Raw genomic sequence first — 27,001 nt, forward strand, 5'->3', positions numbered from 1 at the left:
CTTTACATGCCATCTTGTCCATGGTATTTTGTTAAATCAGCAGGAACCAACTGATGGTTTTAGATTTTTAAACAGGTATTGATATAACATATTGGCTTACTACTAATTAAGGCATTTTGCATACACTGTATCTAATTGTGGAAAACAATATTATTTGCTCTGAAGTCTTAAACTCCCAAAAGTTTCCAATATAAGAGATACACACATTTAAATGTTTCCGTTTTGCAACAAGTTAACAATTTTAACGGGCCATTGATGTGTCCCTCATGGTCCTGGTTGTTGGACCTTATAAGGATTAAATTGGATCATGGATGTAACACTACATAATGTGTACCTGTGCCTGGCACAGGGTAAGCACACAAAAAAACATTTGTTGATGGAATAAATATGTGATGCACCATGTACAGGAGTAGCCACTTAAAATTTAGGTGCAAATAAAAGGGCTACCGGTGTCTCCATTTAAATTCTTTTTTCTTTTCTTTTTGTATGGGGAAACTGAAGCCTTGAGAGGGTAAATGGACAGCCTAAAGCTACACTGGTCAGTAAGTGAGGTAAGTAAATCTAAGTGGGTAAGATAAGGCTAAGTAAGGGCTGAGCGAACAGATTCAGGCACTAGGAGGCAGAGCTGAACTAACTTCTCCCAACTTCTTTCCTCCTCCTTTGTCCCCGCCCTTATTTTCCGCCCGTCTCTAGAGCCTCATTCCCACTGGGTACCTGAGCCATGGTGAAGCAATTTCCGCCCTCAGAAGGGTGGAGCTTCCTTTCCTTCTGCTCTCGCGAGTATAGGTATGCAAAAGAGGGAAAGTGGTGCCCACATTTCTTCCTTGCACGTCCCCCGGGTTTCCCGCCACAGTTCCGCCCTTAATATCCCACTTCCGGCCAGAAAAGCCACTTCTACGCGGAAAAGGGGTCGTTCCGCTGGGGGAACTGGCAGGAGCCCGGTCTCTTCCTATCCACCCAAATACCGCATAAATTCCACAATCATAGTCTCCGCCAGTGTTTTTTCCAGCCACGGAGGAACGAAACCAGATGCTCCCAGCTCAAGACGGGCGCTCTTTCCTCCTCTCTCCATTACGGTCCGGGAGGAGGAAGGCCGGGTTGGAAACAGGCCTCCTACGCCGTCCCCTCGTTTCCCCGTTTGCCTCTCAGCCGCACCGTCACTACACTCCCTCCCCTTGGCTGAGGCGAAGCCACTTCCGCCCTGCGAAGGGCGGTGCTCCCTTTTCTAATCTCGCTCTCGCGAGTGCTTGAAACTCTCGCGAGACTCTGAGCCCGACTTGTGCGCCCGGGAAACCCTGTTGCTCCCTTTCCCCTGACTGGCAGCGCGGAGGCCGCACGGTGAGGCAAGCGCTCCCGGTCGGGCTGGGCGCGGGGCGTCAGGCCCCACTCCGCAGCCCAGGGCGCATGCCTCGGGGCTCTGGGTCTGCTGCGCGGGCCGCCCTTCCCCCTAGGGCCGCGGCCACGTGCGAACGGCAGGCCCGGGCATGCCCGGTCGGCGCGGTCTGGGAACCGAGCCTGGGCCTGGTGGGCAGCGGGAATGCTGGGGACCCTCAGAATCAGGGGCTAGGGCCCTACAGCGTCTCCACAAACGCGAACGAGCTGTGTTTGTGCGACCCATAGAGACCGTGGGTGCTGGTGAACTCCAGGACCCACAGGCGCCGGGGCCTTTGGGGCCTGGAGTCGAAGTGGGGCCTTCGGAAGAAACGGGCGTGCGGCCGTTGAGGTCGTGTTGGGGCAGGGCCCCCGCCTCTGTCAGTCGTCTTCAGCAGCCCTGTGTTCACACGCTTGATCCTTGGCTTGCAGATGCCTGGAGTTACTGTAAAAGACGTGAACCAGCAGGAGTTCGTCCGAGCCCTGGCAGCCTTCCTCAAAAAGTGAGTGTGTGAACGGGGGCTGTCGTCTTTACCTGATCCCTCAGGACCAGCAACGTTTCTCTCATCTAGTCGGGGAGATCTGACTGGGGTCTCTGTGGAGTCCACTCTTTATGCATGAGGCCTGGGTTTGTTTGAGTTTCAGCGTATTTGTGTTGTGGGACATACCCGGCTCCTGTCAACCTGCAGTTGTGTTGAGGGGAAGGGATTTGGGGAATGAGTTTGTGCATACTCTTGAATTGTGCTCTTCTATCTTGGTCCCAGGTCCGGGAAGCTGAAAGTCCCTGAATGGGTGGACACTGTCAAGCTGGCCAAGCATAAAGAGCTGGCTCCCTATGATGAGAACTGGTTCTACACACGAGCTGGTGAGGAACTGGAGCGTTTGGCCGGGAAGAGGGGAGTTGGGTGACCCCTGGTGTAGCCATACCTCTGGTGTTCGGTCTGTGAGCTCTTGATCCCCAAGATTGCAAGAGAGGAGAAACCTCTGACTGTCATTGCATGCTTTGTGTGATTCTCAAAAATCTCATACTGTGAATCTTTGTTAAGAGGTTTATGTGAAGACCCATGGCTTCTCTGTGCCTGAAGGGAAACCCATGGACAAATGAGTGTTCCAATTTTGCTTAGTGGTGGTTTGTTTTAGGAAGAGGCATTTGCCATTCTATGTCCATGGAATCTAGATTCCCTGAGTTCACATCCTTCCCTACCGCTTAGCTGTGTGGCCTTGATCTGTCTGTGCCTCTTGTTTCCTTATCTCTAAAATGGGGCTGATTGTAGAAATGGGGGGTGATAGAATCGAATGAGCTTAATACAGTTAAAATGTCTGAGAACATTCTTGTTAGAGAGAAATCATTTGAGAAAAGTCGGCTGTCTTGTTTTTATTGCACAGATCATTTTCTCCGTTTCTAGCAAGTTGTTCTAAGTGGTTGGGGATCTGGCCAGGTCACTCCTTACTCTGAATCTCAATAGATCCCAAATACCTAAAAGAAAAACCCTTATCGTCACCATGTGACTGTTTACCAGCCTTCCCTCTTATTAGTCTTCCAGGAATAACTTGGAAGGATAGAGTTATGTGCGGATTAACACTGCTCAGTCCTAGTTCTCCCGTATCGTTGACATTGCACGTTTATGCAAGCTGTCACCGCATGAAGGCCTAACTTATGGATGGGGTCAGTGCTAGATTGTCAAGATTCAGCCTCTGCTGCCTTCATCCTTTGTCTGTGAAGTGGGAGCTCCATCCTTGCCAAAGCTTGTCTCTACATAGGAAGTAGGTGGGAAGCAGTTTGGAAATGGACAAAACTCCAGAATGACTTTGAAAAGAGTTGGCTTTGGTACAAGTAGTCCAGCACTTCAGAACATGAAGTATTTGGTAGCTTGGTGGTACACTCATTGAATGTCCATGGGGTCCACTCAATATCAAGCCCTCCACTGGGCACAAGGGCAACATTACCCTGTTGCGGCCTCTGACCCCTTAACACTGAAAGGTCAATTCTCTGAGGGAGGTAGGGTGGGTGGCAGATCAATCCGCCCACCCACTGCTGTGCTTTAAAAAAAACGAATGGGCTGGTGCAGGGAAGCTGGCTTCCCTGAGCAGAGCACACCCAACAGTGATGGGACCTAGATGAGACCACCACCCCATCCACTCATCTTGGGAAGCAAGGCTACCTGGTTCTGAATGTTTCTTGGCAGTGCCCCAAAAACAGTAGGTCAAGGCAGCTTTGGATCTGAAATAAGGAGAAAGGATATAATAACGGCCCATTTAGTCAGGTGAAGATAGGTATTTGGTTTAATCCTGCACATAATCAAAAACCTCCCCAGTAGGACTGGTGGTTTCTGTTTTATGATTGACGTCAAAAGGTTCTGACCTTTTGTTTCCTTATCTCTAAAATGGGACTGATTTTAGAGATAAGTACAAAGTAACATCCTTGGGATATACCAGCTAGTGATGCCACAGTCCACCCAACTCTTGTCATCTTACGGGGTGGGGACTCCAGCTCTCTTTCCCTGTTACATTTGAACCTTATTTTTCTAGGTTGGGAAAAATTATTGGAAGTGGGATCAAAACCCATAGATTAGGTGAGCCTATTGGTCACCTTTACAGTTGGCCCCTTTCTGCTCACCATGCCCCTTCCCCAACCTCCCAACACAGGTGTGCATCCTCTGCATGCCCTGCTGGCCACCCTTACTCTTGTTTCCAAAGCTTCCTTTCTGGCCTTGCTTTCCCAGCTGCCCTGGTGGTGTAGTAGGGTCGTGGTTCTAGACCAAGCTCTTGTGTACGTTATTGTTGGGACACAGCCCCACCTGTTTATACATCCACAGCAGAGGCAAGGATGCAGGGACAGACCGCATGGTCTACATAGCCTAATACTTAACTGTCTGGTCCTTTACAAGGAAGGCTTGCCGGTCTCTGTTCTAGAGTGTGCTCACCTGGTTTCATGGTCAGCTCATACTCTGAACAAGTTGAGTCATAGGAAATACTCATTTACAGAGGCGGGGCTGAGGCATGGGTAGGTGAGGTGTCCCTAGGAGGGGATGGCAGGCCAACTCTGGAGCCAAGGTCTGTGCTCTGTTTGCTTTTTACTTCTCTGGATCATGGGGATTTAGCCTCTTCCCCCTCAGCACCCCCCAAAGGCTTTAGGGCTAAAGTGCCATGGGATAGTGGCCTGTCCTGGGGGGCTGAGCTTGGGCAGTGAAGGGAGTGGAGGTGTTTTGGAGGCACTCTGGAGCCAGCAAGGAGTGGACAGATCCTGATCCTGATCCCGGGGCCAGGGCCTCCTGAGGGTGGCGTAGAGGGGTTAGGGTGAGGGATGAAGTAGATCTAGAAAGAACCTGTGTCAGGAGGAGACCTGCTCTGAGGGGCGGGGCAGGGACACAAGGCTTTATGAAGGGGGTGGTACAGTGGCCTGGGTTCAGTTCTCAAGGCCCTGTCTGAGGAGAAAGTGAGATTCCAGTGTGTCTTGTTAGGTGACTGGCAGTGAACAACTGCCCAAATGGAACATCTGAATGCGTTTTATGGTAGGATGGAGGGAGACTGGTCCGTCTGACCCTGCGCAGGGCTGGGTGCCCAACTGTGCCATGCGAGTGGAAGCAGTGAGGCCTGGGAGCCTTTGCAGGAGTAAGATAAGGGGTCACAAAAGTCAGGGAAGTGATTTTTATTCCTTGGAAGTTTGTCAGAGAAGGGCTGAGGGCAAAATTTGTCTGGGAGGCTTCCTTCCTCCACCTTATGACTCAGTAGGTCAAGACGGGGCCACCAATGTGAACTTGAAACCAGCCGTTGAGAAGTTAGCTGTGCAGATACTTGCTTGGCGTGCCCTGTACACAAGTGCAGCAGGGCCCTCCTCATCCCCCTCTTGGCCCAGAGAATTAGAGAGGTTTTCTCAGTGGGGGTAGGGCGACACAGCCCCTCCTTTAAGTCAAGGTGAGGAGTGACTCCTCAGCAGGGTGTCCCAGGAGGAGTGTGTGGCCACCCCAAGGATGCAGGAGAGGAGCAGGCAGCTTTCAGAGGGACTGATGGAGACGCTGTTTGTGGTGGCACGTGGCTCATTGAGGCCTCCAACACCAGTCAGGATGGCCTGGATTTGCGTGGTTATGGCTCCAGTGCAAAGGGTGAGGCTGGGCCTGGGTCCTCAGGGCTGAGGAGAGGGGGGTAAAAAAAGAGGTCAGTATTTTGTACAACTCAGTATTTCAACTGTTAAAGCTTCCAAATTGTGTAGTTAATACTCTTCCTGTCCCTTCTGATGGCCAGGAAAATAATTACTGCCAACTGGGGTGGTGGGGGAGGAACTTGTAATGTGTGGCACCACACTAGACAGCTTCATAAGGTATTGAGAGAAAAATGTAAACCCACTCCCCTTGAAGAAACTAATACTTGGGCACTACTGGAGCTTATACCGTGCCAGTCACTGCTCAGAATTTAAGTAAGCTGTCCCCTTTAGTACCAGCACACAGGTCCCTGGAGGTGCGTAGACTGTCATAGCTGATGAGCAGTACTGGGATTCGCACCCCATCTCGCGGACAGCTCAGGCCCCGGCCACCCCTTTCCATACCGAGCCAGGCCGGGAGTAGGCTGAGCACTGACCCAGGCTGGGCACCCCATTCCTGGTGCAAGGCCTCTCCTGGGTGTCTGTGCTTATGAGTGTTCATCTAACTCCTCTCTGAGGTTGTCCTGCTTTCCCCAGCCATGGGGGCCCTTGGTACAGCCCAACTGGGAAGGCAGATCCCCCCCAAGGGCCAGGGTGCAGAAGGGACAGTGGTGGCTGTTGGGCATTTGAACTGGTCGGAAAAGGTGGAGGTTTCCAATGATGTCAGTCCACTGATAGAAAGATTGTGGGGGTAGCTTATAGCAGGTGCATCTCCATCCTGGTACAAGGTGGGCGGCTTGATACCTGGAGGAGGGGCAGAGCCAGGGTGTGGGGATGGGTTGAAGGGTAAGGTGGGACAGGAAGAACCAAGGAGAGTGGTTTAAGGTGAGCAGAGGCCAGAGGCAGTGAGACCAGGGGGAGGCTGCACAGTGGTCCTGAGAGGTGAGGGTTTGGGCTGCAGTGTTGGCCCCCAGGAGCCCTTCCTGATAAGTGACTTATCTGGAGACAGGGCAGGAGGAAACGGAACGAATGGTGTGGAAGAGCTGCTGTGGAAGGGACCACTTGGGGGAGGAGGCACTCACCTACCCTGGGCAGTACCACCTGGCACCCAGCTCTTAGCAGTGAGTAGTTATGAAGGGGTGAATCCTTGATTCCCTGGCTGATCATCAGATCGAAAGAGCAGTAGAACCTAATGTGCTGGGCTCGGGGGTTTCCCGGTAGCCTGAGTCTCTGCCTTTGTGCTCCCAGCCAGGCAGGGTTATGTGATGGCTGAAGTCTGGTACTTCTGCACCTTGGGCCCCAATTCTTTCAAACCTCTGTGGCCTCCTGAGGTAGAAAACCAGAAGAGTCAGGAGGGGCTGTCCCCCAGAGCTGGGTGACATGAGACCAGCAAGTACCCTCCGGAGCCCCTTTTCTGTAAAGAAGAATGGCACTCACACAGACCACGGAGTCCTCACAGCAGTCCTCATCTAAGAGATTGTCACTCCTGGTTCTCAGATGAGGAAGGATGATTTGCCAATCACACCACCAGGCCAGCTCCTAAGGCCTCATAGGAGAGAATGTGAGAGGCAGGTTGCACAGGGCCTGGCAGACAAGTGTCTCCGTTGAACAGAAGTGTGAGCATTTCCAAGGAGGCTGGTGGGGTGCGTACGTATCAGGGACTTGCCCATGCCATGCTAAGGACAAGAAAGGGGACAGTGCACATTCCAGGTTAGGAACAACTATTGCCTGGGGTGTTAGCTCTGCCCTCACTATTACCTCGAGTTCTCCGGGGCTGAGGGGCTCAAAGGGTTGCTGCTCTCCAGTGGCAGAAAGTCCCTGTACTCCTGCCCCTCAGGCACATGGAGATGGACAGTCATGACTTAAATATTTGTGGGCTTTATCCTCAGGACCTCAGGCCCAAGCCTCATAGCAGTGTGGCAGGGGCAGTGAGCTTCCTGCCAGGCCCCTAGGCCTGACCCGAATGCAAGGCAGCTCGACCACAGGACAGTAGGAGGGGTCAGGTGCTGGGTCTTGGCATATATTCTCAGAATGGTAAGAATTAGCTACCACTGCGGTTTGTATACGTGTGACCTGAGTGAGGCCCTGCCCACAGCCCACCCCAGCTGTGGAGAGGAGTCTTCTCTGCCTGAGAAGGGTCCTCAAGTCTCCCTCACACCCTACCCAGCTTCCACAGCACGGCACCTGTACCTCCGGGGCGGCGCTGGGGTCGGCTCTATGACAAAGATCTATGGGGGACGTCAGAGAAATGGCGTCATGCCCAGCCACTTCAGCAGAGGCTCTAAGAGTGTGGCCCGCCGGGTCCTCCAAGCCCTGGAGGGGCTGAAAATGGTGGAGAAGGACCAAGATGGGTAAGCAGGGAAGGGAAGCTGGGAGAGGGGATGATGGAGGAGTCTTGGGCAGATCGTCTATGATGAAGTTGTGTAGGAGCATCTACTGCCCCCGTGCAGAGAGGTGCCACGTCTGTCCTGCGTAGTCTGCACCTGCCCCTCAGGCAGGCAAGGGATTCTGCAGAAAGCGAACAGTGAGGGGCCTCGCCCCAACCTCTCTGGCTGACTACCCTGAGCTCCAGGAAGGTAATTTAGCGACTGTCTGCTTTCATTAGCCTGCTCGTTAACTTTTCCCAATTGATTTTTCGGGGCTTTTGATCTAATGCTTGCACAAACGACACCCCATCAGCTCCCAGGGGGCTCCCACCCCTGCCCCCAGCTTGTTAGAATGCAGCCAACTGGGGCCTCAGTAGGAGCCAGCTGGCGTCATGTGGTCCTGCAGCCAGATACCTTCCTGGGAACCCTGGCTCACGTCCAGAAGGAGCTTGGTGGGGCCAAGGCAGAGAGCTCGCACTCACCACGGGATGCATGACCCTTCCCTCCTGCAGGGGCCGCAAACTGACACCTCAGGGACAGAGAGATCTGGACAGAATCGCCGGACAGGTGAGGCTTTGGGGTGAGCCAGGGCTCTGTCCCTCAGACACTGCCTGGGTGGTGAGAATTTCCTCACCTGGAGGGCACAGCCCAGGCTGCAGGATGCAGGGGGTGCAGAGGAGGGCCTCCCAAAGAGTCAGGAGAAAGAACACTTCTGCCTGACTTGATGCTGGAGCTGGGGTGCAGCCAGGCCCCCTTCTCACGCAAGGCATGCTTTGCATACACGACCCCCGTTCCCAGGTCAGCCTTCTTACAGACTGCTGTGGTGTTCCTCCATCCTCTTCACTCTGAGCATCAGATGGGGAGGTGGGTGGGCTCAGAACTCAGGTTCCTTCCCAGTGACTGGCTCTCTGGACACCCTGGGGCAGAGCTCTTCTCTTGAGGCCCGTCTCCCTGTCCATAGAGGGATCTACTCTTGCCTGCTTTGGAGGGTGGTGTGAGGATTCAGTGAGCTGCAGCAGGAGCCACCTGGGCCTGGAGGGTACCCATTGGTGGGTTCAGGCCTCCTAGGAGCCTTGGGAATGTTTAGTCACTTAGGTATCAGAAAAGAATGGAAGGTGTCGGCCCTCTGGGAGTCGGGGGTGGCCTGGAGGGAGATGGTGAGCTCTCCCAGGGCAGAGCAGGGCCTGGTGCAGACATTTGTGTGGTGGACACAGGGCAGTGGGCAGGGTTGGAGGCATGTGCCACTCCCAACACCCCCTTTCCTTGAGTCCCAGAGGGTGCTTCTGTAAAATGAGATACCTTGGGCTGAGAGGAGATGAAAAGTGACACCACAAATCTGGATGCCCGGCACCTGCGAGTGGGGTGGCTACAGGGAAATGCCTGACTACAGGCCCCACAGCTGGTTATTCACTCTTCCATTTTTTCCCCACAGGTGGCAGCTGCCAACAAGAAGCATTAGAACAAATGATGCTGGGTTAATAAATTGCCTCATTCGTAGTCCTGGGTCTCACTTAATTGGCCCTCGTCCATTTGCAGGCATGAGGAAGGAACCCTACATTTCCCTCCCCTTGTGAAAGGGGCCAGGGATCCCTGGGTGCTGTGCACCCTGCAGCTGCCAAAGCCTGAGACCCAGACTTCCCAGTTGAAGCAGTCCTGCCCCAAGGAGGCCAGATGTACCAGTGGGCAGTGGTTGGGTGGGGCTGGGCTTCATGGGCCCCAGTACCTCCCCCACATCCTGCCTTTACAGTTCTCAGAAAATGAGAAACTGAAAGGAGCTGCTGTTCAGGTGGTGGCCCAGCTGAACAGGGAGGAGGGGCCAGGGCTCAGATGCTGGTCTGGGAGGAGGTGGCCTGGGACAGCCCTCCTGGGAGGGCCTGGTCTGCACCTCCTTTCATACGCGGGCAGGGGGGGCCTGCCTGAGCCTTCATTTTGAGGGGTCTCCATGGCCTTGGGTCCTGCTTCCAGATGGAGCTGCTTGTCTGCCCCAAAGTTGGGTGGAGTGCTGAAGAGGGATTGGGGTGCCCGCTGCCACTCAACCCTCCATTTGTGTGAATCCCCTGCACAGCAGTTGACTCAGTACCAGTGGATGGGAGCTCTGCCTTGCAATTGGATCCCTGGTTGGGGTGAGAGATCCAAAGGGCACGTGCAGACCACTGGAGGGACAAGCCTGGAAGGGCCCCTTTACAGTCCATATGACTAGACCCACCTGGCTGAGGGACACTAATGGTGAACCTCAGCTAGAATGGCCAAGGCCCCCGAGGTAGCCGCAGCTCAGTCCCATCTTCCAGGGCCAAGCGTACTTGGACTTTGAACTCTAAATGATGAGGCTCAGATTCCAACTCGGCCCCTAGTTTTGTGCTGCTCTGAGCACGCTCTGGGCCTGCTGCTGCTCTGTAACGCTGTTTACCCCTGAGGGACTCAGGGAAGTAGCCCGCACACGGCACCTTGGTTCAGAGCGGCAGACCACCAGTTACCCAAATTTAAGACCAGGATATTCCAAATGAGAAGTATCGAATCAGTCCTACACAGGTGGGGAAGCTGTCAGTGCTGGAAGATTTTGTGCTGAATGACCGCCTAGAACCTACCAAGTGCAAGGCATTTCATTAAAGTGTCATATGCTCAGCCACCCTGTGAAGTAGGGACCAAAAGCGTGTTTTGGAGAATCGCGGAACGCCATGGGTTGGGTGGTTTGCCTGATGTGTCGCATCTGGCAAAGCCAGCATGTGAACCCAGACAGCCTGGGTTCAGCCACGAAGGTGCGCTCTTCCCCAGTGAGGGTAATGGGAAACAAGGCCCAAAGGCTACACTTACGGGCACAGCCTTGGGTTGAGTTGTTATGAAATAATGCAAGAAACACTCATGGCACCTGACAGCAGGGGTGTGTGCAAGGTGGAGGTGCTCAGACGGCAACCTGGTGGCCGTGCTTCCAGCCACTGGGGGGTAGTCGTGGGCCTGGAAGCCAGCTCAGCAGCTGAAGGATGCCAAGGAGGTGAATTCCTAGGGCTGAGCCTCTTCCTAGGTGGAGGTCATGGGGAGGAAATGATGCCAGAAGGGTGAATGGCTTGCTCTCCAGCGAGGAGCCCCACAGAGCACCTGGGTCTCTGGAGGAAAGGGGTTGGGGGCCAGGGCCAGAAAAGGAAAGCTATCCTAGGAGCAGTGCTAAGCACGGTGTAATGTTAGGGCCTCGTGGTAAGGCAGCTGTGGCCAGATTACAGGAGGAGAAACAGGCTCAAATGACCAGTCCATTGGTGGAACTGAGATTCAAGCCCATGAATCGTCAGTTCCTGAGGCCCGTGCACCTCTGTGGGGGTGATAGTTGTTGCATTTTTGTAAATTAGGAAATACTTCAAGCATGCTTAACAGCATGCGTGACTGTGACAAACACCTGAACCCGCCATCTGGCTTAAGTAAAACAAGGCAGAAAACTCAGACAAGGCCTTATGTGTACCCTTCCCACTTACGACCCACCTTGCTTCCCTGAGAGGGAACCCCTTTCAGGAATTGGATGTCACTCCCCTGTGCGGGTTTACGCCTTCATTACAGACGTGAGTGGAAATGCAAGGTGTGGTCTTGCCTTTTGAAATCAAGTCAACAAGATATGCTACATTTTCTTTCACATATTTGCGGTTCTGACAGCTGTATCAACAGGAGCTCCGCCTGTCTCCTGCATGTGACCCTGTTGGCTAACTACCACAGTCCGTGCATCCGTTCTCCTGCAAACGGGCTTTTTATCTGTTTCTGAGATTTGTGGTACCAAAAATCTTCCTGAGATGAATTTTTCCCTATATGTCATACCTCATTTGCCTGTGTGATGGTCCCATAACATTTCAACAACCTCATGTCATCCCCCCACCTCCACCCCCTCAGACCTCATTTCTCTCCCCTTTGACCTAAAATGCTCAGAGGAACATGGGCACACATTTGGGTGGTGGGACCATCATCCCAGGTCATAACACCAGGGAGATAGTCTTATCCTCATCTCTCAGATTTAAAATGCTGAGGGTCAGAAAAGGAAACCAGTACCTAGTCATGGAGCTGGCTGGCCCACCTTATTTCTTCCTTGGGAGCATTAACAGTAACATTTACTGTGTGGGAGGCCATGTGTTCAGTGCCATGTATGCACGGCCCCTAAAGTCCTCTTTTCCAACCCCAAGAAGTGACAACATGGAGGCTCAGACAAGGGACAAGATTTGTCCAAGGCCAGTGAGGGGCCGAAACCAAGCTCGGAACCACCACCCTGACCGCCTGCATGTAGCAGGCACCCCCAACTCTGGTTCCCCTTGGCTTCCTTCCCAGTCTGGCTAGTGAGGAGCCAGGCCTTAAGCTGGCCTCTTCCTCCAGCCCAGCAGCCTCGCCCCAGGGAATTGTGGCCACCACAGGTGCAGAGAGCAGCTAGTTCCTCTCCACCCAGGGCCTGAAGGAGGCCAGCAGGGGCTGCCCCTGGCACAACAGCACAGGGCGCAGCAGTGGGGCCAGTGGAGCCCATCTCCGGCAGGGCTGGGCAGGAAGTGGGGCGGGGTTTGGGGTCTGGCCAGGTGGAATCTGGTACCCCAGGACCGCGGCAACCCAGACTAACCGACCCACTGGGAGAAGATGCCTGAGAGTCCTGGAGTCCTCCAAACCCTGCCCGCCTCCGTCTTCCTCTTCCTGATCTCCGCTGCTGGCCTGGGTGCGTGGCTAATAGGCACGGGCTGGGGATTTGGTGGGGCGGCGAACTGGGGTAGCTGGAGAGAGGGCCCAGGTGAGGAAAGGACGCTCAGGGGTAGGGGAGAGGAGCCAGCAAGAGGCGGAGCTGGGAGAAGCCCAGTTAAAAGGGCATCTGTCTGTCAGACTATCCCAAGCAGGCTGAAGGGAGGCTGGAGGGGCCTCAGTGAAGTCAAGGGGGTGTCCACAGCCCCATGAAGGGAGGCAGAGGTGAGAGATGCCTTCCCCACTCCCCAGACCCCACAGGTCAGAAGAAGGCACTAAGGCTGCCCTTGACTGAGCTCCAGAGCTGGGGGCAGGGAGGGGATGTGGATGTAGGGCTCAGCCTCAGAGGGGTGAAAAGCCTTCTCCTTCTCTGCCTTGAATCTCAGTCACCCTGAGCAGGAAGCCTCTTCTTAGTGGAGCGGGAGGGGGCCTCTCATTGACAGTGCCCTCGCCACCCCCACAATGCCAGCTGGCAGGGCTGTAACCACCCTGCTTGACGGAGTTCAGAGAGGCTGTCCCTCACGCAAGGTTACCCTTGGAGCCACGACTGGAGCCCTTGACCCTGAGATTGCTGCTCCTTTCCTCACCTCTTCCTCCTCTCTTCCTCACCTCCCTCCTCCTGCCCCCGGAAATGGCAGAGCCAGCCATGTGGACTAGCCTGGGAGTGCTGAGAGCTTGGGCTTCCCCAGTTGCCAGCTGGACCACCGACTCCCTCCCTCCAACCACCTTGCTGGGGCCCTCCCCAACCGCCAGCCCAGCCACTGACCAGACTCATCCCTGACCCCCAGTTGGACACATGCAAGTCACAGAGAAGGAGGTCCAGGCCAGGGTCACAGGGAAAGGCTGGCCCAAAGACTGACCAGAAGAGGCCCAGCAGGGCCGAGGGTTTGAACCTTTGAGCCACCACCACTGCCTTGCTGACATTGGGCGGCCAACGTGTCCTCCCTGGGCCTACAAAATGGGATAAGGAGAGAACCTACTTCTAAGAGTATGTAATGGTTACACAAGATAGAGTGCCAGGTGCAGGGCCTGGCCGGGGTTGGGGCTGGGAAAGAGGACCAGGAAAGCCTGCAGGAGGACCGATGCCCAGATGGATTCTGGAAAGGGGCACTTCTAGCATGAGGGAACCAAATATCCAAATGTGGTGAGGTCAGTGCCACCAAAGCATAGAGTGGGTGTGGGGAGGGTGTCAAGAGGGGTGCTGGAGAGGTGAGTGGGGACCACCAGGAGCGTGTTCCCACCCAGGGCGTCTTACTCTTCTCCCCCAGGATGTCCCCACCCCCAGGGCTGTCTCCCCTCATCCACACTGCATGTACTGATCCTGATTCTGCCCCACAGAGGCAGCCTCATTCCTGCTCGCAGCTCTGAAATCCTCTCCCCTCTCGCTCCTCCTCCAGGGGCGTCCTCATACCCTCCCACACACCCAGGAGTGCTGCAGCTGCGGGGACCAGGGCTGGGGCCTGTGTCCCCTCCCACAGTCCCTGACCTCCCTGCCTCCCCACAGGCCCCGGGTGCCAAGCCCTGTGGGTAGATGGGGGCCCGCCATCGGTGACGGTGAGTGTGGGAGACAAGGCCCGCCTCCTGTGCTTGCACAACAGCAGCAAGCCAGCCAGCCACCTCAAAGTCACGTGGTGGCGCATCCTGCAAGGCAATGCCACGTGGTCCCCTATGCTCTGGAGTGTGGGCGAGGGCCCCAATGGCGAGCTGACCATCCCTCAGGTGAACAAGAGCCACATGGGCCTGTACAGGTGCCTCATCGAGGAGGATGGCGGAGAATCCAAGCAGTCCTGCGGCACCTACCTCCGCGTGCGCGGTGAGTTCCGGCCCTGGCTCCATTCTGCGCTAGGGACGCTCCCTTTCCAGCGGGGAAGTGGGGACCCAGCCAGGGCCCGTGTCGTGGGCATCCTCACTCTGTGGCTCCCACACACTGACAATTTTCTCATCTGCGGAGTGGGGAGCTTCAAGTGGTCTCAGGCCTTGCTGTGGGTGGGGCCAGGGGGGCAGGAGGTGCCCAGGCTCTGAGCAGCACCCTCTCCTCACAGAGCCACCGCCCAGGCCCTTCCTGGACATGGGGGAGGGCACCAAGAACAACATCATCACTGCCGAGGGGATCATCCTGCTGTTCTGCGCCGTAGTGCCTGGGACGCTGCTGCTGTTCAGGGTGAGCCCCCCGGGGGGGCAGGGCCCTCTGGGTCTGAGGGTCCCGACCTGAAACCTGGGAGAATGACAGCACCCACCTCGGGGGCCGTAGCGGGTGAACGAATTAATAGGGACAGGATTTTAAGTGGTCCTGGCTCAGCCTCCCCTCGGGGTTGTCCTCACCAGCACCCCCGCCCGCCCCACCCTGGTTGTCCTCAATGCCCCATCCGAGGGCTGTCCTCATCCTCCCCTGGGCCCTCCAGAACTGACCAAGGCCAGGGAAAACAGGGTCTGGGGGTCCTCCCAGAGGCTCGGACCTGCACCAGCCTCTCTTTAGGTCACAGGGCAACTATTGCCATTTACTATTCTTGTGCCTTGTGGCGAGCCTGACAGTGGTAACAGCCAGAAGGACACTGACTTGGACCCAGAGAGAACTGCCACTTAGTTGGTATGTGGCTCTGGGCACATCCCTTACCCTCTTCCTTCCAGGAGGGTCTGAAGACATACTCTCCCCCATCGCCCTTACTGAGGCTTTCCCATGTCCCAACAGAAACGGTGGCAGAACCTGAAGTTTGGGCCCGACGGCCAGGATGACTACGAAGATGAAAATCTGTATGAGGTGAGGGGAGGTGGGGACAGGTTAGGGGTAGGTGCGCTGGAGGAGCCGGGGGGGGGGGGGGGGGGGTTAGGGGGCGTCTCACGGAGTTCCACCCCAGGGGTCAGCCAGGGGCCAGGAGCCAGGTGTCAGGGCCTCCACCGTATTTCCACTCCAGGGTCTGAACCTGGACGACTGCTCCATGTATGAGGACATCTCCCGGGGCCTCCAGGGCACCTACCAGGACGTGGGCAACCTCCACATCGGAGACGTCCAGCTGGAGAAGCCGTGACTGCATCGTGTCTCTGCCTGCCACTCAAACTCGACTTCTTCTCATAATCTTTCCTGGGAGTGCCCTGACTCAACTTTCCCCTTGGGTGTGTTTGCTCTTCCCTGTAGACTGTCATCCCCTAATACAGTCCTCTGCCTGCGGCCTCCCCAGTCCCCCACCGCAGCGGGTAATGAGCCCTTGATCACTGCCTCTACGGGAGCTGATTGTAGCAGCCTCGTTAGTGTCACCCCGCCCCCTCCCTGCTCTGTCATGGCCACTTAGTGATAATAAATCCCTCCCAATTGCAGACCTTGGCAGGAGTCATGGATCTCATAGGGACTGCCCCCTTCCCCTGGGACGCTGGAGTCCAGACCCCCTCCTCCCTCAGACCGCGGATTCTGGGCCCTAGCCCCTGCCCACTTCCCACAGCGAGACCAGGTAGCCAGTCAGCGGCCCCCCGAGAGAAACAGGAAGTGTCTTGGGGAGGACCATCATGAGCCTTGTCTCTGGGGGATGGGGTACAGGAGGGAGTCAGGTGAGGCAATCATATTTATTTATAACTGTATTTATTCATGCATATTTAAGTCCCACAAACACACTGGTCCCCATCTGGTGCGGCTGATACAGCCAGGCCGCACCTGTTCCCCGAGAGCAGATTTGTGGCAAGGGGATTTGGAGAGTCTGTGGCCCTAACCTGGGGCTGGTGAAGAGACCCAGGGGTCAGCGGCAGAGAGGCAGAGAGATGCGGAGTTTCTGAGAGAGGGGGGAGAGAGACTGAGACACAGCGATCGTAGTGGAGAGACAATACAAGTGAAGAAAGACAAGAAGAGACGGGGAATCAGAGACACGGACACTGAGACAGCAGAAGAGACAGAAAGGAAAGAAGGGTCCATAGGAAAGTGGGCATGGCGAGGTGGACCCCTGAGACTCTAGAGAAAGCAACAGGGGAAATGACCGAGATGGCGATACAGATATAGAGACCCAGACATGGAAAGAGAAGGGCTTTGGGGGACAAAGTGACGGGGTGCGGGGACGGACATGGCAGAGAAGCAAGGACCCAGTAACGGGAGAGAAAGACCCAGACGGAGAAGGGGAGGGAGAGAGAGAGGGACACGGACAGAAGAAACACGCGCAGCGAGGCAGAGAGAGGAAGAGCGAGAGACACGCAGAGACAGAAAGCGGGGCGGGCTGCCCGCAGGGAGGTGACGATGGACACTGGGCAGAGGCGAGAAGCGGAGGAGCCCGCGCCCTGCCGACCGACTGACAGGCGGACGAAGCCGGGAGAGGTCGGGCGGGGCCGGGGCGGAGCCCGGGCGGACGGGGAAAGGAGGGGCCGGGCGGGCGGCAAGAAGGGGAAGGAAGCGGAGGTGCCGGGCGGGCGCGGGGCGCGGGCAGGAAGCGGGGAGGGGCGGCGGGGCGGGGGCTCCGGAAAAACGCCCCAACTTCCTGCCCCGCCAGAGCCAGGAAGCGGGAGCCGGGACGCAGGGCCCGGGATCGCCGAGCCCGACCCCGGGCGCCCCGCCGGTCACCTCCCCGCGCGGACACCAGGTACACCACCCGCGGCCCCGCCCGCCTCCTCCCCTCGGCCGCCAGGGGAAGTGAGGAGGAGGCGGGAGGGGCTGGGGCGCTGCCCGCAGTGGAGGGGCCTCCTGGGGCCCCGCTGAGCCAGCGGCCGCCCCTCCCTGAGCCTCGGTTTTCCCATCTGTCAAAGGGGGGACAGAGAGGAGAACTAATACCTGCTGAGTGCCCAGTAAGTGGGGACGAGGGCTGCGAGGCCGGGGTCAGGGCCTCGCAACAGTCTAACGGAGAACGGATGATCACTCCCATTGTACGGGTAGGGAAACTGAGGCTCGGGAGCCGAACCGACTCGTCCTGGGGCACTCACACACGGAGACCGTGTGGAGTTGGGATTTGAACTCGCAGGTGCTTTCCGCCGGGCGCGGTTCTCCAAACCCACATGCTTTAGGGCCACCTAAAAAGAAAAACAACAGTAACAGAGCTGAAGGCCTCTGTGAAGCTGAAAGTTGTACAGAAAAAAGTTCTTTTGGGGGGCTATTAATTCGACCCTGAGAGGTGGACTGCAGGGTACAGAGCTTGAGATCTTCTCCCATTGTACAGACGGGAAGATTGAGGCCCGGGAAGAAGTACAGTAATTGCCCCCAGGTTATACAGCTTGTCAGGGAAAGGTACGCTGGAACCCAGAATTTTTGTTTTCCAGCCCCAGCGGGAAGTGTGCAGCGGCGGGGGCGGGCTGTGCGGGGTGCGGTGAAAATTAATACATGAGCTTTCGGAATTCAGCTGGTTCCGGAGTTAGGGGAGCAAGATAGGCCGGAGAGCCCATGCCGGGGACTGGAAAATCTCGGATCGAGCCCGGGCGGAGTGGGCTGGAACGGTCCGCACCGAGGGCGGGGAGGGAGCGGGGAAGGCGGAGGAAGGAGGCGGGGCCCCAGAGAGTGACGGGAGCACTCGAGATATGGAAACGCCAGACCTCCAAAACAGGCTAGAGCAGCCTTATCTGGCCGGCGTGGCGCGGTGGAGAGCTAGAGCGGCTGGCGGGAGGAGTAGAGTCGCTGGGGCAGTAGCCTAGTTGGAGTCGGGCTAGAGCGGCTGGCGGGAGGAGTGGAGCTGTATGCCAAGACTTACTCGGGCAGCTAGAGCGACGCGGGGGCGGGGGCACCCGGAGCCGGCGCGCGGAGTCTTCGGTTCTGGTGGCTGCCGTGCCGCCTTCTCCGACTCTGAGCAGGTGAGGGACGCGTCCTCTGGCGGGCGTCAGGCCCTGACTCCGCATGTCCGCCCCAGCATCCCTGGCCTTGTACATAGCAACGTCCCTGTAGAATTTGGGGCCCGTGTAGACTCGCCACGTCCCACGTATGATTTGGGGCTCGTGTAGACCCGCCACATTCCATATTTCAAGGGACTGCAGACCCACCATGTCCGGTCCCGCCCCCACCTCCCCCTCCCCAGGGAGACTTGGCTCCTTAAAGATATGGGACTCCATCGGTCAATAGCATCCTCTAGAATCCGGGGCCCCAGTAGATTCTGGCTCTCGGGACCAACACATGACACATGCCCCTGTAGAATTCTAGTCCCCTTTTAAATCTCCAGAGGTCCTATAGACTGGCTACTACCCCTGTGGAATCACGATCCTATGTAATCCCTGGATCCTTGCAGATCCATATTTGTCACCATGTGTCAAATAGAATCTGGGGCCTTATGCATTCCAAGGGCCCTTTATAGACTCACCCTGACTACTCTGTATTTTAGATTCTTTAAGGCTCCCGGAGGTTCTTGGAGACCAGGGTCATCCACTCAGTGTCTTAAAGACCCTGAGCCCTGCATAGAACCCAGGCACCTATGTACTCCCCCACACACGCCCACTTTGCCCTAGGACCACCACCCCTAGGGACTCTCTAAACCAGCCCTGACCCCCCAGAACCCCATGCCTTGTCAGTTGCTGTAGATACATCTGACAGCTTCAGCCTTTAATTCCCCTACCTTTGTGGACCCCTCTCCTCCCACATCTCCTAAGCATCCAACCCTCAACTTTCCCTGCCAGAATCTTCTCTGAGCCCCAGGGCTCTGTGGAGCAGCTGAATCCAACCTGCAGGTCCTGCCCAGGCCACAGTGCCCACATACCCCTCACTTTCCCAGACACCATAAGGAATCCTCATGTGTCTCAGCTTTGGTTCAGATTTTAGTTTCTAAGGCTGGGTTGGAGTGCCCCATGGTCTGAAACAGCACATTCTGGTAATTAAATGCCTAAATTTTGCAGCCAGACTACCTGGGTCTGAAGCTGAGCTGTGCCTCAGTTTCCTTCTCTGTAGAATGGGTATGGTAATAATTCTAACCGCATAGGGTCACTATGAGGATTAAATGAGTTAATACTTATAAAGTAGTAATGCTGTGCCTGGCACATACTTAATGGCACGTAGTACACGTTAAGTGCCAGCTCTTATTTTCTATTGTGGTGAGGAATAAAGGAGATAATGCATGACAAGTGCCTGATTTGGGGCCTGCCAGGCACTGAGCATTCGCTCAAATAATATGTGTCCTCTCCTTTGTCCCTCTGGAATCTCCCTGCTCTGTCAAACTTCCCACCGCTAAGCAGGATGAGCTTGAACCCTCCATGTCCGTGGTTAAGTTTTCCAGCCCAGAAGTTGCAGCTGGTGGCCTGATGAAGGTTTTCCATCTCTGATGGGAATACCAATAGCTTTGGGGTGCTTGTGGTTATGAGGGTTCAGTGAGCTAATATGTGGGAAGCACTTAGAGCAATTCCTGGCACCCTGTAAGTGCTATGTAAGCTTAGCTCTCATAATAAATAATTACTATTATTTTTCGGCCTTGGCTTGCAAATTTATTTACGTGAATGTTAAACAGTGCTCAAATCATAAACTACCCAACCTTGGATGTTGGGCAGATACACTTTATGGAAAGTAATAAAAACGATGCCAGCTCCGGTGCTTGAACCTATAGGGTGGCATTTGGACACTCCAGAAAGCACTGTTGTTCAATGATCGTAATCAAAGTCGTAGGTACTATTTATTGAGCTTGAGGGAGGCCTGTGGAAGAGGAAGAAGGGTGGGTCTCCAGCGACTGGGATTATAAAGAGCTTTGGGCTATAGGGAGAGACCCCCGCTCTGGTCCACCCCACCCCTCTTTCCACAGCTCCTTCCCGCCTGACACGGGCTCTCATGGCATTAGTCAGACTAATTAAGGACACAGAAGATGTCGGTGGGAAGACGCAGGGAGAAGTGGAGACTCTGAGGGAGACAAGCTGGGAGAGAGAGAGATGAGACAGCGACTCGGAGAGGTGCGGGCCTGTGGCTGCAGGAACCAGATGGGAAGAGAGGCAGAGGCAGAGGGGACAGACAGGGAGCAGGGAGCAGGGGGCTGGGGGGGCTGGCAGAGCCGGTGAGCAGAGTGGGACAGATCTGAAGCAAGGGAGTGAGAATAATGAGGAAACCAGAAGAAAGGCCGATTCAAGAGAGAGACGGCCTGGGAGACCTGGCTGGGGAAAGAGCCTGTGAGACAGACGGACAGAGGGAGCAGGAGACAGACCCACCCGGGCTGAGCTCTCTGAGGACCATCCCTTCTTTGCTGGGACTGGAAGCCAGAAAGATAGCACGTCCCTGGGGGAAAGAGCTTCTGGACTCGGGAGCTCCTGGTCCCTGATGGAGAAGGGTTCAGAGTTTTGTTTTCTTATGTGAAGAGAGTTGGAGGTTGAGGGATTTGTCATTGTGATTTCCTGTCACAGGAAGTAGGGCTGGTGGGTTCAGAGGTGGCATCCTGCCCCAAGCCTGTCACAGATCAGAGGAGAGCCCCCTATACCCCAGTGAGCTCCCACCTGCCTCCCCTTTAATTTTCCAGCTCTCCTTGCCTCCAGACCTGCCTCATAGGACCCAGCCCCAGCCTCCTCCACACTCACACCCAGGAGGCCAGGCCCCCAGCCCGTCCTCCCCACTCATACCCAGGAGGCCAGGCCCCCAGCCCGTCCTCCCCACTCACACCCAGGAGTTCAGGCCCCCAGCCCAGCCTCCCTCAGACCCAAGAGTCTGAGCCCTCAATCCCCACCTCCATTAGGGACCCGAGAGTACAGGCCTCGGAGCCGCAGCTCTGTCACAGACCCGGGCTCCTGGGCTTCCAGCCTCCCCCACAACAAGGCTCCCTGTCCTCGGGCTCCCCGCCCTAGCTGGCCTCTGAAGGGCTCTTTGTCGCCACACAGAGGCCCCTTTGAGCTGTGGAGGCCGGGATGGGGGGAGGCTGTTTACTCACCTTCACACCTGGGCCAGGAATCTGTGAGTAACTGCCCTGTGCCGCCTCCCACCCCCTGACCGTGGCCCCTCCTGTCCCCCCAGCCCTGCGAGCCCATGGAGACAGAGGACTTCGCCCGAGGGGTGGTGAGTGGAGGGAGCCCAGGGGTGAGGGGCCTGGGGGGCGGTAAGGCGGGGAGCGCTGTGGGCTGAAGCCATCCCTCCCGTTCCACAGGCCCCAGGGCCCGCCCGGCCCGGCCTGGTGCCAGTCAGTATCATCGGGGCTGAGGATGAGGATTTTGAGAATGAGCTGGAGTCGGTGAGCGGGAGACGGGGTGGAAAAGCTCCTGTCCCTGGTTTTCTGGGCCCAGCCCTCAATTCCCATTCTCAGTGTCCCCTTCTACCCAGGTCCAGTTCTCAGGCCCTCAGATGCTGTCCCCTGCCTCACCTCACTGCCCACTCTTTCCCTCCTCTTCCTGTACCCCCTTTCCTCAGCCCACACCCCATCCTTGAAGCCCCATGACAGCCCTCAAACCCCACTTTTTACCACTGCCCCCAGTTACAGCACGGGCCCCATTCCAGCTCTCTGTTTTTGTCCGCATCACCAAGATCATGACCTTCAGGCTCACCCACTGCCCCTGACATCTGCCCCAGCACCATCATCACCTGGCTTGTCCCGGCTGCCGGGGAAGAGAGAGGTCAAGCCCAGGGCCCCGCATCTGCTCCCACTGTCTCCCTCTCATCTCCCCCTCAGAGCACAGAGGAGCAGAACAGCCAGTTCCAGAGCCTGGAGCAGGTGAAGCGGCGCCCGGCCCACCTCATGGCCCTCCTGCAGCATGTGGCCCTGCAGTTTGAGCCGGGACCCCTGGTGAGGGGGGGCTGGGACAGCGCACAGCAGTCAGCGGGGTACACCAGCAGGGATGAGCCTGGAGGGTCTGGAAAACATCCAGAACATACAGCCCAAGCTCTAGAATTAGAGCCAGAAAGCCTGCTATGTGATCTAGACAGCGACACGGGGAGCAGCGAGTGCAGGACGGGAGGGAACACAGGGCAGGGTCACACAGAGAGCAACGGGGAATCCAGAAGCCTGGCAGAAACCATGCCCCCATCCCTGTGTCCATGGCAGTGTCACCCATCAGTGATGGCACCCTCTCCCAGGGACTCTGGAAATGGAATCCTCTTCTGTGCGGCCTCAGCAGATGTGCCCAGTCAGTCGTTCAGGGCCGGTGCTCGGGAGAAAGCCATTAGCCTTCCGATCTAGACGGCTCACCAGGCCCCGGCCCAGAAACAAGAAACCACCACAGGCCAGCCCACAAGGCAGAGAGAACGGAACTGACCCAGAGACGTCCCGTATCAGGCAGAAAATACCTGGGAGGTGTGGTGGAGAGTCGTGTTGTCCAGAAACACCTGCACAGTCTAGAGAACCCAGCAGGTGACTTAGGAGCAAGCCATGACTCTGGCTGGAGGGGACTCTGTGGACAAGGGTCCCATCCCACGGAGACCCAGTACAGCTCAGCACAGGCCACGAGTGGAGATTGGCCCAGGGCATTGTGCTAGAATGCATAGCGGGTCCCTCCAGAAAAATAAGGAGACATAGAAATGCCAGGTGGGATGCAGGGGGATGCAGAGCAAAGGGCCAGTTGATTGACACCAGAGCTTCAGAAACTGGCAGGAAATCAGGAAACTGCCTTCTCTCTGGAAAACTGGCTTCCCCTCCCCTAGGGCATGGATGCCCTGGCCCTCTCCGTGGTCCTCCTCCTAAGCCTAGGGGATTCTGGAACTCAGCCCAGGGTGGTACTGACTGCCATGTCCCTGTATAGATGTGGAAACAGGCCCGGTGAGGGCCACGGCTTGGCTGAGGTGACACAGGTGGCCTCCAGCATTTTCAGATCTGTCCCCATGCCTCTCCCTCATCTCATCGGCTGGGGGAGCAGCTGGGAGATAGTTGCAGCCCCCGCAAGCTGCCTCCTCCTGGCCTTTTGTGGAGTTTCACTTTATGGGGGTGCAGGCATAGATTTGTTGAAAGTGTTTACAGTGGAGAAACAGAGTTCCACCCCCACTTGGGCAAGGCCTTAGCACACAGACTGTGCCCCTCACCCGACAAGATCCCCCCCAGGAGCTGCGACAGGCTGGAGTCCCCACTGCACTGCTGGAATCGTCCAGCCCAGGGCTGGCGCCCAGGCCGCCTCTGTGACTGCCTGATGAACGAAGGAGTGCGCCCCACCTGCCTACCTGTTTATTCCCAGCCCTCACTGCGCACTGGGCTGTCTGGGACAGAGGAATCCGAGCCACACACACACCCCCTCAGGTTGCTCACAGTATTTCTAGTCAGTGGAGTGTGACCAAGACGGCCTGCCTGGATCCCAATCCCAGCTCTGCCCCTTACTGGCTGTGTGACCTTGTGCAGGCTTCCTGGGCTTGGTTTTATCTATAAAATGGGATATCGACATTCCCTGTGATTGAACAGGCTAACGTATATAAAGGATTCAGAACAGCATCCTGCGTCCGCGTAGCCCTCAGTGGTTGGCCTAGTGGTGGGAGCCGTAGCACGGAGCAAACAGAACCACACGGAACCATTTCACAGAACAGAAAAAGGGCAAATGCCCGTGGTGGCCCCAAGGAGGCAAGCACCTGGGTGTGGGGATGGTAGAGACCAGGGAGCACTTCCCAGAGGATCTGAGCCCGGAGGCTTTCCAGGGGTGTGTGGTTTGGGTGGGTGGCAGGACTGGTTACCCTCTGTCTCCCCAGCTGTGCTACCTGCACGCGGACGTGCTGGGCTCCCTGGGCACCAAGGAGGCCAAGAAGGCCTTCCTCGACTTCTACCACAGCTTCCTGGACAAGACGGCGGTGAGAGACCTTGGAGTGGCCCCAGGCCCCCTGCCCCTTGGCCCTGGAGAGCCACCGCACCTCCCAGCTTCCACCGCACTGAGGGCAGTGTGAAGGGGGCCGGGCCTGGGGAGCCCCTGCGCCAGCCCGCTGTCCCTCCGCCGCTCCCTCCCCAGCGGGCCCTGGCCTGAGGTCCTCCCCTTTACTCCCTGCTTTCTCCCAAGCAGCTTCTGCGGGTGCCTGTCCCTGCCACAGTTGCCTTTGAACTTGGTAAGGAGTAGAGGGGGCTGCAGGGTGAGAGTGAGGTCTCTAGCGGGGACCAGGTCCCCCGGGAGCCCTGGGCAGGGGAGGCCACGTTCCCATGCTCCCATGGGCAGCGGGATAGCAGCCACAGGAAGTGTGGCCACTGGAGCGCAGGGAAGGGTGGTTGGATGGCAGAGGCCCAAGGAACCGGCCCCAGCCCCTGCCGCTGTCCCTGCAGACCGCACCCGGCCGGAACTCATCTCTGAGGACCTCCAGCGGCAGTTTGTGCAGGAGGTGTGGCAGAGCCAGCAGGCAGTGCTCAGCCGGCAGCTGGAGGACTTCCGCTCCAAGCGGCTCATGGGCATGACGCCCTGGGAGCACGAGCTGGCCCAGCTGGAGGCTTGGGCTGGGCGGGACCGCCTGGGCTTCGAGGCCCGGGAGCGGCACTTGGCAGAGCAGCAGCTGACCCAGCTGGAGGAGATGCAGTGAGTGGGGACGGCGTCCCCTGCCCAGGGGTCATTCTGTCCTCAGCATGCGGGCTCTTCCCTGACGTCTGGGTCCCCCAGCACGAGCCCTTTAGTTCATCTGGTTTTGTGTCTTCCCTTCCCAGCTTTGGGGTTCCCTCCAGCTTCCAGATCTTCATGGTCTCTTGTTCAGGCCCGGTGTTTGGGTCCTGTTCTTGCAACTCCCGTCCGCCTGGATGAGATTCTCCTTCCTCATGTGGGCCTCCTTCCCAGTCGCCCTGACAGTCCCCTCTCTGCCTGCCCGCTCTCCTTCCCCAGCTTCTAAGGGAACAGTGACCGGGACCTTTGTGCTCGGGGAATAGGGACCCCAGGCTTAGCAAGTTTGTCACAAACTTCTTTCTTCTCACAGACACACCATTTCTCCTGACGAGGAAAAGAGGTGATGGAAGCAGAGGGGACAGCGTGAGGGAGGAGGGAGGGGCCTGGGCATTGCCCACCACCCCGGCCTTGTCCCCTGGATCCTCTCCCCTTCCCTCAGCCGCTCAGTGGGAAGTGGGGGGGTTGGGGTGGGAAGGGGACCGGGGTGGGGGGGGAGGCCGTGGGGCAGCAGCGTGTGCGTCCCAGGACCCTCACTGTCCCATCCCCAGTGCCGCTGTGGTCAACGCCATCAGCCTGTACATGCGCCACCTTGGGGTGCGGACCAAGAGTGGGGACAAGAAGTCGGGGAGGAATTTCTTCCGAAAAAAGGTGCTTCCCTGAGTGCCCAAGCTTGGCCCTTTCCTTCCCAAAGACCCCTGGGAAGCCTCCCGACTCTGTGCCCCCCGGGGGGCTGGCTCCACTTCGTCGGCATCTCAGAAATAACTAGTGCCCCGCCCCTCCCGCCTCCCACAGGTCATGGGGAACCGGCGGGCGGACGAGCCCACCAAGACCAAGAAGGGACTGAGCATCTTTCTGGACGCTGCCCGCTGGAGCCGGGGAGAGCCGCAGGGTGAGGCGCTGGCCCGGGCCCTGGCCCCACCTCCCCACGCTGCCCCTCCCTCACGGTCCGCCTCTCGTTTCAGCTCCGGATTTTCGACACCCCAAAGCGGAAGCTGATGGTAATGGTCCTGAAGCCAGAGCTTCCCCCCTGGGGACCTGAGGAAGGCTGGGAGGGGTCCCCTGGGTGATGGGGAGGAGGGCACTGGAGCCTGCATCTTGGGCCCCCTAGGCTGTCGCGGGTTAGCATCGCTAGACATTCATTTCTGCCTTCCGTTCTCACTGTCTCCCCAGCTGAGAAGCCAGGCCTTACGGAACGGAAGGGAGGCCTGGGGGTGTCCTCCCGGGACCGGAATGTTGGGGTGTCCGGACAGGACACCCCTGGAATTTCTCTGCACCCACTGTCTAAGGATAGTCCCGACCGGGAACCAGGTGAGAGTTTCCTGGTCACCCCCCGGTGAGACCGCCCCTTGGCTTTCCGCGTGCGCCGCCTGCTCCTGGTCACCAGGGTTGTTAATAGAACCACCCGTTGCCCACAGTTGACCCTTTCCGGGCCTTCCTCCCAGGCTCTGACCTCTATCGTGGGGGGCCGTGCTCCCTCCTCCTCGGACTACGAGTCCCGGCAGCCCCCGTGGCTCCAGGCTCTGTGTGGGCCCAGCCCCTTGGGTCTCAGGCGGCTGCACGGCGCAGGCCCTGGCTTTGCGGCTCACTTGAGTGTGTCACGGAAGTCGCTCCAGGCCACCCCGTGAGCCTCAGTGTCCTCGTCCCTACATGGGGAGCACCCTCCTCCCCCGCTGAGCGGAGCACACAGCCTTTCCGTGTGCCCACCCCCCACCGGGGTACAGAGCAGCCACCCGGTGCCCACCGAGTGGCTCTTGCCGCCCTGAGCGCGCTCCAGCCAGCCCCCCGCTCCGCTGTCTCCACAGGTGGCGATGCCCCGCCGGAGCCGGGGGACCTGCCCCCACAGGGCCCCGCGAGCCTGGAGCCCCCAGCGCCCCCGGAGAGCACTGAGGAGGGAGCTGACTCCGAGAGGTGCCTAGGGCAGGGGAGCGGGGTGCGGGGCCCAAGACCAGGCTTGTGGGGGGCCGGGGGGGCGCGCGGGGCTGCGCTGCCATTTGCACCTGCCGTCCCGAGCCGTCTCCACCTGGCCTGCTCCTCCTCCTCCTGCTCCTCCTCCTCCTCCCTCTGTTCTCCCTCCTCCTCCTCCTCCTCCTCCTCCTCCTCCCCTTCCTCC

The 27,001-nt window shown here is 57.5% G+C and overlaps 3 protein-coding genes across 13 annotated transcripts in view; all 3 read left to right on the top strand.

The window, feature by feature from the left end:
* Window positions 1–1,257: 1,257 nt before the first annotated feature.
* Window positions 1,258–9,312, top strand: RPS19 (ribosomal protein S19). 6 transcript variants are annotated; one of them, XR_005026979.2, is made up of 7 exons: window positions 1,262–1,338; window positions 1,804–1,874; window positions 2,136–2,236; window positions 7,617–7,800; window positions 7,900–8,025; window positions 8,328–8,382; window positions 9,248–9,312. XR_005026979.2 is itself a non-coding variant. In XM_057492825.1 (6 exons), exons 2-6 carry the CDS (start codon window positions 1,804–1,806, stop codon window positions 8,881–8,883), a joined length of 624 nt encoding a protein of 207 aa, XP_057348808.1. In that variant the 5' UTR covers window positions 1,258–1,338; the 3' UTR covers window positions 8,884–9,312. The 6 variants fall into 6 exon arrangements, 5 of the variants coding, with proteins under 5 accessions (XP_057348808.1, XP_057348809.1, XP_057348810.1 ...); XM_057492825.1 differs by lacking the exon at window positions 7,900–8,025 and having other exon boundaries at window positions 1,258–1,338; window positions 8,222–8,382; window positions 8,777–9,312; XM_057492826.1 differs by lacking the exon at window positions 7,900–8,025 and having other exon boundaries at window positions 1,259–1,338; window positions 8,222–8,382.
* Window positions 9,313–12,326: 3,014 nt separating this feature from the next.
* Window positions 12,327–15,816, top strand: CD79A (CD79a molecule). The gene is made up of 5 exons (XM_036896536.2): window positions 12,327–12,484; window positions 14,009–14,317; window positions 14,547–14,665; window positions 15,194–15,262; window positions 15,417–15,816. The coding sequence occupies exons 1-5, from the start codon at window positions 12,409–12,411 to the stop codon at window positions 15,528–15,530; spliced, it is 687 nt and encodes a 228-aa protein (XP_036752431.1). The 5' UTR covers window positions 12,327–12,408; the 3' UTR covers window positions 15,531–15,816.
* Window positions 15,817–16,734: 918 nt separating this feature from the next.
* Window positions 16,735–27,001, top strand: part of ARHGEF1 (Rho guanine nucleotide exchange factor 1) — a 19,907-nt gene continuing 9,640 nt past the window's right edge. For 3 of the 6 annotated variants that reach the window (XM_057492748.1, XM_057492749.1, XM_057492751.1), the window contains exons 1-14: window positions 16,906–17,057; window positions 20,175–20,319; window positions 21,365–21,406; window positions 21,495–21,578; window positions 22,014–22,127; window positions 24,008–24,106; window positions 24,313–24,355; window positions 24,567–24,813; window positions 25,202–25,231; window positions 25,440–25,539; window positions 25,684–25,780; window positions 25,854–25,889; window positions 26,062–26,199; window positions 26,694–26,799. In XM_057492748.1, coding sequence (XP_057348731.1) covers window positions 20,299–20,319; window positions 21,365–21,406; window positions 21,495–21,578; window positions 22,014–22,127; window positions 24,008–24,106; window positions 24,313–24,355; window positions 24,567–24,813; window positions 25,202–25,231; window positions 25,440–25,539; window positions 25,684–25,780; window positions 25,854–25,889; window positions 26,062–26,199; window positions 26,694–26,799 — 1,157 coding nt within the window. In that variant the 5' untranslated portion in view covers window positions 16,906–17,057; window positions 20,175–20,298. Of the gene's footprint in view, window positions 17,058–20,174; window positions 20,320–21,364; window positions 21,407–21,494; window positions 21,579–22,013; window positions 22,128–24,007; window positions 24,107–24,312; window positions 24,356–24,566; window positions 24,814–25,201; window positions 25,232–25,439; window positions 25,540–25,683; window positions 25,781–25,853; window positions 25,890–26,061; window positions 26,200–26,693; window positions 26,800–27,001 lie in introns of all 6 variants that reach the window. The other 3 variants (XM_057492747.1, XM_057492750.1, XM_036896529.2) reach the window with 2 other exon arrangements.

The sequence above is a fragment of the Manis pentadactyla genome, chromosome 15, assembly GCF_030020395.1.
Source record: "Manis pentadactyla isolate mManPen7 chromosome 15, mManPen7.hap1, whole genome shotgun sequence".
In the NCBI taxonomy this organism is placed as follows: Eukaryota; Metazoa; Chordata; class Mammalia; order Pholidota; family Manidae; genus Manis; species Manis pentadactyla.